This window comes from Mastomys coucha, unplaced genomic scaffold (assembly GCF_008632895.1).
Source record: "Mastomys coucha isolate ucsf_1 unplaced genomic scaffold, UCSF_Mcou_1 pScaffold23, whole genome shotgun sequence".
Classification (NCBI taxonomy): Eukaryota; Metazoa; Chordata; class Mammalia; order Rodentia; family Muridae; genus Mastomys; species Mastomys coucha.
In genome coordinates this window covers 102,429,861-102,442,773 of record NW_022196906.1, presented here as the reverse complement: position 1 = coordinate 102,442,773, position 12,913 = coordinate 102,429,861, and the positions used below count along the sequence as shown (strand labels likewise).

The window sequence follows — 12,913 nt, the reverse complement described above, 5'->3', positions numbered from 1 at the left end:
ATTATGGATGGTTGTGAGCCACCATGTGGTTGCTGGGATTTGAACTCAGGACTTTTGGAAGAGCAGTCGGCGCTCTTACCCACTGAGCCATCTCTCCAGCCCTGCATCTCCATTCTTAATAAATTAACTACATCCTTCAAACAAACATATGTGCTATGTTGCATTGCTACACTGGGTTTCTTATTTCTTATGAAACCATCTGCTAAGTAATGCATTAACAACAAATTATGAGAATCAGCCTCTGTCTCTGAGAACCAAAAATGTTATAAGGAGAAAGACAGCCCTACCAAGATTGGTAACATAGTTTCACTTTCTGGCTTTGGCTAGCCTGGAACTACATACACCAAGCTGGGCCTACCTGTTGAGTGCTGGGATTACAGGTGTGTGCAACCATGCCTGGCTAATCCTTTGTTAATTTATTTGTGTGTGTGTGTGTGTTTATGTGTATGTGTGTATGCATGTGTGCAGGTATCCATGAAATCCAGAGAAAATGCATTAAATCTTTATAAGTGGCAGTTCCACACCTCAGAGAGCAATGGCTTGGTATTCTTAAGTACAGGCCACACTGTGCAAAGTAAACACTGGCGGGAGGACACACACACAGTACACCCACACTCACCTTGCTTCTAATCAAGATGCTCACTTCTCCAGACTCTATAATATAAAAGCTGTCAGCCTTTTCACCCTGAAAAAGAGGAGGTTAGGTCAGAGTCAGGTCTAACCCTGAAGACTGTAAGCACTGCCTGGCCTTAGATCTCTAACTCCAAGTGCGCAAGTGGATCAACGGCTAACGAATGAAAGGTCCTGATCAGTAAGGACATTAACCCCATTATGACTAACATTTCTCTTCTGTCTGACACACTCATATTTGTCTCCAGGAATATGACCAGGTCATCGACTACACAGCATCTCTGTTCTGAATGCCTGTGAGACCAGTAAACAAGAATGCTGCAAATAGTGTCAAAGCAAGGCCCAGAGTATGAGGTCTAGGAATAATATTGATCAACAAACACAATCCTCAAGAAGAGAAAGGGAGAAAGCTCTCGTATTGCAAGCCAAGCACAGTGACCTGAGGTTCAATCCGCAGGGCCTAGGTTTGGGGTGGTAATGCGTATCTGTAATCTCAGTGCTGGGAGGCAGACGTGGGCAAATGCCAGGGGCTCGCTAGCCAGCCAGCCTGACTTTAGCAGGCTGCAGGCCAGTTAAGAAGCCTTAGTTGTTTTGGTTTTTGTACCCCTCCCCTGCACTCCCTCTTCCCATAGGTTTCTCTGTGTAGCCATGGCTGGCTGTGCTGGAACTTGCTTTGAACAGCTAGATCCAGTCAAAAAACTGAAAGACTTCTGTGTTACGGTTTGGATGTAAAATGTCTCCCAAAGGCTCATGCATCTGAACACTTGATCCCCATCTGGAGACTTTCTTAGGAAGTTACTGAACGTTGGAGCATGGGGCCTGAGAGATTTACCCTTGCCCTGCTTGTCATGTTCTCTTTCTCATCACCACGGACTGCCTTGCTCCTGCCAGGGGATGAGCTGATATCCCCTGAAACTGTGAGCAGAATAAAGGGTCTGTCCCTTCCTTTGGGAAGTTGCTTCTGTCAGAAAATTAGTCACAGAGATAAGGAAAAGAACTGGCAAGCCACTGGCAGGTCTGAGCAAGAAAAGAGGCACAAATACTATAAGGAATGAAAAAAAGAACACTGATCTGTATGCATGCTACTGAAGTGTCACAGATAGGACAGGACCAACTCCAGGCCAACAGCTTGAGGCGAAAAGACAGAAGCCCCTAGGGATGGGCCACCGTACCCAGCCTCACCATGGACTAGCATGTGACGCAGACAATATGTCACGCACTATGGTGCAAATGTGTAATAATATGGAGAACGGCTTATGCTATGCTTTAAGCAGAACAAATGTGTGGAGTTTTTTTCTATGCAGGTCACTGCCTTAGTAAGTTTATAATATAAATGTAAGCAAACTTTTATTTCCTAAAGCAAATAGGCATTTTTACTCTGTATATTCAAGGGAGAAATTGAGTTTTGCATAAACCTGCAAAAAAAGTACTTGCAGTTACTCTGGAGGCCCAGCTGCAAGGTTTCCTTTACAAATAACACGGATTAGTTACTTCCTATTCTACAGTCTTGCTTTTCCCATATGCATCATCACAGTGGGAACTACCTGGGTCTTGTTTATCCCAGTCTTCAACTATATAAATGTACCTAGCAAGCAAAGCCTTTCAGAGCTGGACCCTGGGATGAACAGGATACTCCTGTCCGTGCTCTAGCGGGCTCGTTCCTCCTCTTTCTCCATACGTTTGACTTGTTCTCAAAGCTCTGGTGGGGCCAGTTCTATACATGGGACTCAAGCACACAGGCCTGGGATTCGCACTCACCCGACACCATCCTCATCACAGCTGTGCTCAAGGGCAGACACAACCAGACACCTGCCCAGTGGGCTTGTCAGATCCATGGGCAGGTAAGTTTATATCTTATATATAAGTTTACTCCCTATATGTCAAGGACATCTCAAAGATCCGAATTATCACTGGATGGGGAGGGTTCTGGTATCACCATAGAGATTACAGAGCACAAGCCCCATCTTCTCTGGATTCTAGTACAGATTAATAAAGTTTACTTAAAGTCAAAAGAAAATAATATCCAGTAGAACAAATGACAGAAGCCCGCCCCCAGATGGATGGAAGTCTGAGCCTAGCAGCACACAGTGCAATCACAGCAACTTTGAAGACTTTCAAGTTCAGGACAACTTGATATACTGTCTCAAAACAAAACACAAACAAAAAAGGCTAAGGATGCAGCTCAGGGGCGGAAGACTGCTCAGCATGTAAGTTCAGCCCCTGGTACATGAACTAAATAAGGCAGCAAGACTTCTCCATGTGTCAGGGAGATGGGCATCAGAGAACTTCATTCAGAGGTCTCAGGGGTGACATCAGCCCCACCTGGTTCTCCTTCCTGAGTGCTGGGATTAAAGGTATGTGCCATCATGCCCAGCTAAATCTTTGTTTTCTATTGGAATCAGAGTAACACAATGTGTCCCAGGCTGGCCTTGAACTTGTGAACCTACTATCTTAACTTCTTTTTTTCTTTTTTCTTTTTTTTTCTGTTTTGTTTTTTTAAGACAGGATTTCCTCTCTGTAGCCCTGGATGTCCTGGAACTTACTCTGTAGGCCAGGTTGGCCTTGAACTCAGACACTGGCCTGCCTCTGCCTCCTGAGTGCTTGGGTTAATGGCATGGTCACCACTGCCCAGCTTACTTCCTCCTCAATGCTAGCGTTACAGATGTGCATTACCACAGTCCACAAGCAGGACATTGTTCCTTGAGATGGTGACTTCCAGAAAAGGAGTTGTGTGAGACCCCGACTCACCTGAGTGATTATTCGCTCTCCGTCCTTATAGATCTTTTCCCCGATCACATCCACAATCTTCATTCGTTCTGACATCTAAATTATGGATATAGTTATATAGTATAAATATAAAACTTTGATTGAATGTTATGGGTTACAACTAGTTTAGAACAGCATTATTTGAAACCTAAGCGTAATTTTAACAGCTTTTTGTAAAGCACATAAACAGACTCGTACTCAAACTTTACCTCTAGTGATTTAAAGAGTGGAACAGACTCAATAAATGATTCAAACATCTTCCTCTTCTTTGCATTGTTTTTCACTATGATTCTTCTAAAAGTCACCCGGTCCTACAAGAAAAAAATTAGGAAAATTCTACTATATGTCTGTGTAGGAGAATATCTATGGTTTAAATAGCTGAACAACTGCTGGAAGGCTGGGGCTGGCAGTCACTGTGTCAACAGAGGTTAATGATGCTGGAAGGAAACCCTCCATCCTGGGGTAGGCAGAAGTCTTCAGACTGTAGTTTGCTGTGCTCAGTGAGTGCCACCTATGGGCCATAAATAGAACACAAAACAAAACTCCCATTAAATACCTGGGTGCTCACAAGTATTATGCAGTAGAACCAAAAGATGCCCTCCAGAAAAGGCAACTAATGCCTGCCAAGAGTTTGTAACTATAATGAAAAGACAACACAAAATATGCAGGGCCCACAGCCTTAATCAACACTTAGAGAGCTGAGGCAGGAAATCCATACATCCAAGATCAGTCAGAGCTGCAAGGTGAGTTCTTGGCTAGCCTGGATGATAGTGAGACCCTATCTCTAAGAAAAACAAAAGAAAACAAGACATAAAATTGATTAAGAATACTTGCAATTGATATATGCTGGTGGAAAATATAAAGGTATTTTAAAAGTTCAAGATATAGTTCAAGATAGCATTTGAACTGAAATGTTCTAGGTCAAAGTACAGAAGGCAAACGCTACAGTCATTTCCAGTGGGCTCCAGGGCATGGCAGTGTAAGCCTGTGATCTCAGACACCCAACAGATAGAAGACTCAACAGCAAGAGGCCCAATGGAGCAACTTAGTTCTATTTCACAAGAAAATAAAATGGTTTTGGAATCGGATCTAAGTTAGCAATCTTTCTCTTCTACCTCTGGCTGTCAGAAGTGAATGTTTTTACACACAGTAATGACATCCTAAATGTGAAGGCTGACAGATGAAGATCAGAAGCCGCAATACAGAAAGTGCTGAGCTGCAGCTGCTTGGCATCTTTGATGACAGGCAGGCGCATGGTGGAGACAATGTGGTTTTTATGGGCTCTAGTCCATTAGCCCCAGAATTCCAGGCCCTGTCTCATGCCATGATTCACGTATTTAATCAGAGAAGTCACTTATATTCCAATCAACCCCGCTTGCTCAGTCCCTGCTCACTCCAGCCCAAAGATTTATTTATTATTATAAATAAGTACACTACTGAAGCTGCCTTCAGACACACAGAAGAGGGCATTAGATCTCATAATGGGTGGTTGTGAGCCACCATGTGGTTGCTGGGATTTGAACTCAGGACCTTCGGAAGAGCAGTCGGTGCTCTTACCCACCAAGCCATCTCGCCAGCCCTCCAGCCCCCAGATCTTTTTTTTTTTTTTTTTTTTTTTTGGTTTTTCGAGACAGGGTTTTTCTTTGTATAGCTCTGGCTGTCCTGGAAAACTCACTCTGTAGACCAGGCTGGCCTCGAACTCAGAAATCTACCTGCCTCTGCTTCCCAAGTGCTGGGATTAAAAGTGTGCGCCACCACTGCCCGGCTGGATCATTTCTTAAATTCAGTCTTATAGTCTTTTTAAATTAGAATGTTTGCTTACCTTTTGTTCTTCTTTTTACTTTGTTTTCTAATTTTATGTGTACAGATGTTCTGCCTACATATAGTCTATACAATCATTGTATCCAGAGGCCAGAAGTGGGTGTAAGATCCCCTAGAACTGGAGTTACAGACAGTTGTGACCTGCCATGAGAATGCTAGGAATTTAAATCTGTGTCCTCTTGAAGAGCAGACAGGGCTCTTAACCCATTGAGCCAACTCTCCAGTCCATTTTTATTCTTTAAAAGAGACAAAGGTTTTATTTTATTATTATTATTATTATTATTATTATTATTATTATTATTATTATTATTGGGGGAGGGATGTCGAGCGAGGTGCATTAGTGAATGTCAGGGGACAACTGTCATAAGTCAGTTCTCTCCTTCCATTGTGAGTTCTGAGGACTGAACTCAGGGTGTCACACTGGTATGGAGGACTGAGGACTGAACTCAGGGTGTCACACTGGTATGGAGGACTGAACTCAGGGTGTCACACTGGTATGGAGGACTGAGGACTGAACTCAGGGTGTCACACTGGTATGGAGGACTGAGGACTGAACTCAGGGTGTCACACTGGTATGGAGGACTGAGCTCAGGGTGTCACACTGGTATGGAGGACTGAGGACTGAACTCAGGGTGTCACACTGGTATGGAGGACTGAGCTCAGGGTGTCACACTGGTATGGAGGACTGAGGACTGAACTCAGGGTGGCACACTGGTATGGAGGACTGAGCTCAGGGTGTCACACTGGTATGGAGGACTGAGCTCAGGGTATCACACTGGTATGAAGGACTGAACTCAGGGTGTCACACTGGTATGGAGAGTGCTTATATTTGCTTGCTGAGCCTGTGAAACAACAATAGGTTGTTTTGTTGAGACAGGGACTTGCTCTGCAGCTCGATCTAGCATGGACCTAACTATGTAGACTAAGTGGTCTCATGTTTGCAGCGATCCTCCTGCTCCTGCCTACTTGCTGGGATTGTGACTGTACCACCACTGGGCTATTTAGAGGACACAAATCACCCTAGTGGGAATTTGGTTTACAGAAGATGACTGCATCTCTAGACAATCTTTGGTGGGGGAGGGGAGAGATGGAGCATCACTGTGCTGACTAGTGTGCCCCTGAAATCATGTTTCAAGCCTTCTGAGCAGCTGAGACTAAGAAACATGCACTGCATTAGCTACAGACCTTTTTAGAGGCTGCTCTAGGCTTGCACTAGACGTATATGATTCACATCAGTGGACTGCACAGCTGGACTAGTTTGATAGCTTTTACTTCAATCTGGCCTCTCCCTCTTTTATTTTATTTATTTATTTTGGTTTTTCGAGACAGGGTTTCTCTGTATAGCTTTGGCTATCCTGGAACTCACTCTGTAGACCAGGCTGGCCTTGAACTCAGAAATCCACCTGCCTCTGCCTTCCAGGTACTGGGACTCAAGGCTTGTGCTACCATTCCTGCCAGGATTCATTTATTTTTAATTAATATATATTTTATATATATATGTATATATATACATATAAGTATATATATGTATATGTATATATATGTGTATATGTGTGTGTATATATATATTTTTTTTTTACCAAGTTTAGGAAATTTTAATTCATATATTATTCTTCCATTAATCAAAAAGATATTAATTCCATGACATAAATTAATTCTTATAAGGGGGGCAGAAATAACAGAGATTCTCATTTTAAAAGTAAAATAGAGAATTGTAGTATAAGATATTTTTGAAAGAAGAGTTACAGATTATGGATCTGTAATGTAATGCAAAAAGAAACAAAGTAGCCAGGTAATGGTGGTGCATGCCTTTAATCCTAGCACTTGGGAGGCAGAGGCAGGCAAATCTGTGAGTTCGAGGCCAGCCTGGTCTACAAAATGAGTTCCAGGACAGCCAGGGCTACCCTGTCTCAATGTACCATAAATAAATAAATAAACAAACAAACAAATAAATAAATAAATAGAAATGAGGTAGATAATAGATAGTATACACAAGAACTACAGTGTTTTACAAAAGACAACTAAATTCCATTTCCCTGAGTACAGTTATTAGCATTCCTGATGATCTATCTACTGGGTATGGCTGTACACAGAAGGACAAGTGGATGGCTGGATGCAGAATAACCTGCTACTGGTACAACTAGAGATGGCAATGCCACCTAGCTAAGGTTTCATGACAGCACCACCACTGCGGCTGCTCCTCTTCCTCCTCCCCTGTGTGTGCATGTGTGTAAGTGATAGTGTCTCACTCCACAGCCCTCCTGGGCTACAACAAGGTACACAGAGAGGTATCTCTTCCCTCTGTAATTACCAAATAAAAACAAGTAAATGTAGCAAGAACCCTGTCACCTCGAGGATATGGGCCACTCACATATCTGTACCTTAGAATAAAGGGCATGGCTAAGTCACTGAGGAAACATCACATTTCTGATAACTGGCTATAGAAGATAGTAACATGACACCATGCATCTCTCACTCACCAATCCCCAAAGGGAGCCTTCTGAGGTGGCGATGATGGTAGCAGCTCTCGGGGTATTGTACATCAGAGCTAGTTCTCCAAAACTGCCACGGTTGTCATACTGACCAACAGAACGTGTTTGATTATCTTTCGTTACTAAAATGTCATAGGTTCCCCTAGAAGAATGAAAAGAAATAGTTAATTACTTCTGATAAGTTTAAAAACTGACTGATACATATAAGACATGCAGAGATAGGGACAGAGCTCAGTTGAGAGTGTTTGCCTAGCATGCAGGAGGCCCTGGGTTTGAGCCCTGATCTAGATAAACCAGGCATAGTGGTTCCTGTCAGTAATTACAGCACTGGGGAGTTAGAAGCGGGAGGATCAAGATCATCCTCGGCTACACAGTGAGTTTAAGGTGACTCTAGGATACACAACATCCTGTCTCAAAGGTGGGATAACCAACATAATTTTGCTAAAACATACAGGTGATTTTTGCACTTAACATTGTTATTATTTTTATTAAATTCTGTGTACATGGATGTTTTGCCTGCATGAATATTTATGCACCATGTACATGCAGTGCCCAAGGAGGCTAAACGAGGGTGTCCAATTCTTTGCAGCTGGAGTTACAGATAGTCATAAGCTGCCACATACACATTAGGAATTGGACCCAGGTCCTCTGGAGCTGCAGCTAGTACCTTAACTGCTGAGCCATCTCTCCAGCCCTGCACTTGACTTTGCATTTTCCAACCTGGATGAATTGACTTGCTCAGTTTAGTAACTTCTTTGTAGCATTCCTGAGGATTTTCCCTGCAAAGACTTTTGGTTCTTTTCTAGTCTGTATGAACTTTCTTCCTTACTTTGCCTTACTACACTGGCTGGGGGTTCAAGCACAATATTAAATGAAAGGAAGAGCACAGGTGCCCTTTCTTATGCTCAGTCCTTTCTGGGAGGATGAAGGGAGCACAGGGTCTTTCAGCTTAACCCAGGCTGGCCTTGAACTCCTGACCCTTAGCTCCCTGGATAAGTCACTATATTTTGCATGATAAAGAATTTATTACAGGGGCTGGAGAGATGGCTCAGTGGTTAAGAGCACTGACTGCTCTTCTAGAGGTCCTGAGTTCAATTCCCAGCAACCACATGGTGGCTCACAATCATCTGTAATGGGATCTGATGACCTCTTCTGGTATGTCTGAAGAGAGCAACGGTGTACTCATATACATAACAAATAAATCTTTTAAAAAAAAAAGAGTTTATTACAAAAAGATGTTGAATCTTATTAAGTATTCTGTGGAAAGCATTGAGTTGACTGTAATGTTTTTTTTTCATGGTTTGTTGAAAACAAGGACCAAATAAAATAGTTAAACAACTTTCTACCTGCTATTGCAAATGATTGCTCAAAAAATACTCAGAACTACCCTTTAGAGAAATGGACATGTTCCATGCACTAAGAAGCAAACAAACTTCTCAGAATTTCTGTAAGACAACTAACAACAATATCAACAAGTGACTCAAAGAGATTCTTTGAGGGTTAAGGCACTCAACTGGCCAAATGCCTGCACGTCTCACAGTGGTGGCACATGCTTTTAATCCCTGCACTCCAGCAGGCAGAGGCAGGTAACCCTCTGAGTTCCAGGATAGCCAGGACTACACAGAGAAACCCCTTCTTGAAACAATCAATCAAACAAACAAAGCCAGTCGTGGTAGCCTTCACTTCTAATCCCAGGCCCAGGAAGGCAGGCAGATACATAACTGAGCTTGCTAGCTGGCCAGCTTAAGCTAACTGGCGAGCCCCAGGCCAATGAATGACCCTGCCGCAAATAAGGTGGGCAGCACCTGCGCAAATGCACCTGAGGAGTCCTCTTATCTTTGAACACCGGCACAGCAACACCAACACACGTGTAATCATAAACACACATGAACACATATGCACACATAAGTCCTGGTGAAATCATTCAAAAGAGATAAAGATACTGAAAAGATTTACTGCAGGGTTACTCACCAGACAATATAACAGCAAAAGTTAAAAACAAACAAACAATCATTCTGGGGCTGGAGAGACAGCGCAGAGGTCGAAAGCACGGCTGCTCTTCTGAGAAGTAGAGTCTACTTTCCAAAACACACAAGGTAACTCATAACTATCTGTAACTCCAGTCCCAGGGCAGCCAATACCCTTCTTGCTTTAATGGGCACCAGGTACGCATGTGGTGTGCAGACATACGTGCAGGCAAAACATCCATATACATAAAGTTCTTAAAAACTTAAAAAGCCAAGAATGGTGGCACACATCTTTAATCCTAGGAGGCAGAGATAGGCAGAAACAAACTCTGTATGTTTGATGCCAACTTGACCTACATAGAGAGTTCCAGGACAGGCAGAGCTACAAAGGAAAACCCTGTCTCAAAACAAAACAAATGTGAACAAGACTGGAGAAATGACTTAACAGTTAAGGGTACTTGTTTGTCTTGAGGAAGACCCAAGTTAGATTCCTAGTATTCATGCCAGGCATCTCACAACCACCTGTGACGCCAGTGCCAAGGCATCAACTGCCATCTTCTGACCTTGACCAACACCTGTACATATGTGCCATGCATGCACCCAGATACACAGATATACACATAAACTAAGACTTCCCTTGAACAGGGGCCAGTGAGATGCCTCTTTAGTAAAAATTCTTGCTGCCAAGCCTAACAACCCAAGTATTTTCAGTCTCTGAGACCCACATGGTAGAAGGAGAAACTTGACTCCAGCAAGTTGTCCTGATGTCTGTACAAGCACACATCCGTGTGTGTGTGTGTGTGTGTGTGTGTATGTATGTGTGTGTGTGTAAAACACAAATGAATAAATGCAAAAATAAAATAATTAGAAATTTTTAACAAGGAAAGGTTTGATGAGCTAAACTTACAACAGTTACTTGATGACAATAAAAGAATCCCAAAGCTCAGGGAAGTAATCAGAAAATTTTAAATAAGCCTCCATTGTGGCAGCAATTGTATAAAAATGTTTATTTCTCATTTAAAACTTGTGATGTGTCTAAGAAAACAGAAGTGGAGGTGGGGGAACATTGTATCTGAAACCTACTGCATGTTGTTACACAGGTGGAGGTAGAGGTAAAGGAACACTGTGTGTGAAACTCACTGCGTGTTGTTCTGAGATAGTCTCAGATGGTTCAGGCTGACTCTGAAACTGCTATGTATCTGAGGATGACCTCGAACTCCTGAACCTCCTGCTTCCACATCCCTGTTGCTGTGATTACAGTGTAGATAACCATGCCTAGCTTTCTGGAACTTATTCTGAACAAACTGATATGCTAAATACGGCAGAACATTAACCTGTAGGGCTGGGCTTATAAGAATTTTCCATACTATTTGTACTAAGTTTTGTTTTGTTTTAAACTTTGAAGTTACTTTGAAAGGAAAAAGGGGTTTGGAGAGCTGGCTCAAGGCACATACTGCTTGTCCAGAGTTCTGATTCCAGCATCCTGATGGGCAGTGCACAAGTCTTTAACTCCAGCTTCAAGGGATCTAATGCCCTCTGCTGGCTTCTTGGACACCCAGTGAACCACCCTCACTCCCCACTCCCACACAATCACACATAAGTAAAAATAATAACCTTTTTTTAAATACACACACACAAATTAATTAATGTAAATATGTATACATATAAAGATGTCTTTAACGTGAAAGAGTGGAGGTAAGGAACACATGGTAACATTTACTGCCTTAGACTCTGATGAGATTCCTGTTTTAGGACTGAGAAGGACTCAGAAGGAAGCCCTATTCTTCCTCAGGAGGATACATTCAGCTCAAGACACTCAGATGCAGGTACATTAGGGAGGTAAACCCCCCTAATTTTCATTTTCTCCAATATGGTTTATACTTGGTGCAGAGTCAGAAGGTATTGAGCTTATGGAGGTCAGAGGAGTACATTCATTTTAAAAGCAAGCTGGGAACCAAAGCTTCCCCAGACAATACGGCATCACAGAGCTGCTTCAGGGAATCAATCCAACTGAACGTTGGAAATGGCATGTTTATAAAACACAGCCTGCCATTCTTTGTCTAACTCTAGACTTTCAACTCTAAGTGGTATCTCCCCCAAGCAGAGGTTTTACTCAGGACTCTCAGGACAGCAGTAAATAGAGAGGCAGCTATAATCCCTCCAAAGACTTTGGGGAACTTATTCACCTGGCTCTAGAGCTCTCTGGGCTGAACGTAGTATAGGATAAGGCTTTTGTCCGAAATTATGAATACAAGGAGGTGTGGCCAAACACTTATGAAGCATCCCCCACCTACCGTTCTATGACGTAAAAGTTGTCCCCGTCGTCTCCTTGGTCAATGACATGCTCGTCAGTTTTGACTATCTTTTCAAACATGGCATCCAGAACTTGAGAAAGCTGCTCCTAAGGTGCACACAAAGAGAATGGATGGCTTTTACATTTGCTGAATGGTCAGTCTGAGTGGCAGTGTAAACCCTTAATCCCAACAAAAAGCCACAAAGGTCATATTTATTCCAATGTATGTGATTATATAATAAGGTTCTATACCAGATCACCACCAAAGTTACAGTCGAAGCCTGAGAGCTAAGGGGAATATGTTCTTTATACTATTTAGCTTTAGGCTCTTAGAGCACAGTTGCCAAGCCCTTTCTCTCTCCCTCTCCCTCTCGGCGGGGGGCTTTGGGGGGCCTTTCAAGACAGGGCTTCTGTGTAGCCCTGGCTGTCCTGTAACTTGTTCTATAGACCAGGCTGGCTCTAAACTCAGAGATCTGCCAGCCTCTGCCTCCTGAGTGCTGGGATTAAAGCACTAGTGGGCTTGGAATTTTTTTAAGGTAGCATTGTCTTGAACAGCTTTCTAATTCTCTTAATAGAGAATCAATATCCAAAATACATACAGAACTCCAAACAAACATCAGGGCTGAGGGTGAAGCTCGGGCACAGATCATTTGCATGCACTAGAAGACCCTGTGTTCAATTCCCCATCATGTCAAAAATTTTTTTAAACTTCCTAGAAGCCCAAAATGTTAAAAAAAAAAAAAAAATGAAGAAGAAAGGGTAGTCAGGTTAAAAAAAAATGGGCTAATGATGCGGAGACATTTATTAAAAGAAAGACCAGGCCAGCAAACACTTTTAATCCCAGCACTCAGGAGGCAGAGGCAGGCAGACGTCTGAGTCTGAGGCTGGGGATGTGGCCCAGCTGGTAGAGTATTTTGCCTCACATTCAAGAAGCCCTGGGTTTG

At 42.8% G+C, this 12,913-nt stretch overlaps 1 protein-coding gene across 1 annotated transcript in view; it reads right to left on the bottom strand.

Annotated features, from left to right (window-relative positions):
* The window catches only part of Prkar2a (protein kinase cAMP-dependent type II regulatory subunit alpha), a 49,041-nt gene that overhangs the window by 3,094 nt on the left and 33,034 nt on the right, over positions 1 to 12,913 (bottom strand). Inside the window, exons 5-9 of the mRNA XM_031343312.1 lie at positions 11,971 to 12,077; positions 7,698 to 7,851; positions 3,606 to 3,707; positions 3,379 to 3,453; positions 620 to 685 (exon numbers count right to left, since the gene is read on the bottom strand). Of these exons, the coding sequence (XP_031199172.1) occupies positions 620 to 685; positions 3,379 to 3,453; positions 3,606 to 3,707; positions 7,698 to 7,851; positions 11,971 to 12,077 (504 nt within the window). The remainder of the gene's footprint in view (positions 1 to 619; positions 686 to 3,378; positions 3,454 to 3,605; positions 3,708 to 7,697; positions 7,852 to 11,970; positions 12,078 to 12,913) is intronic.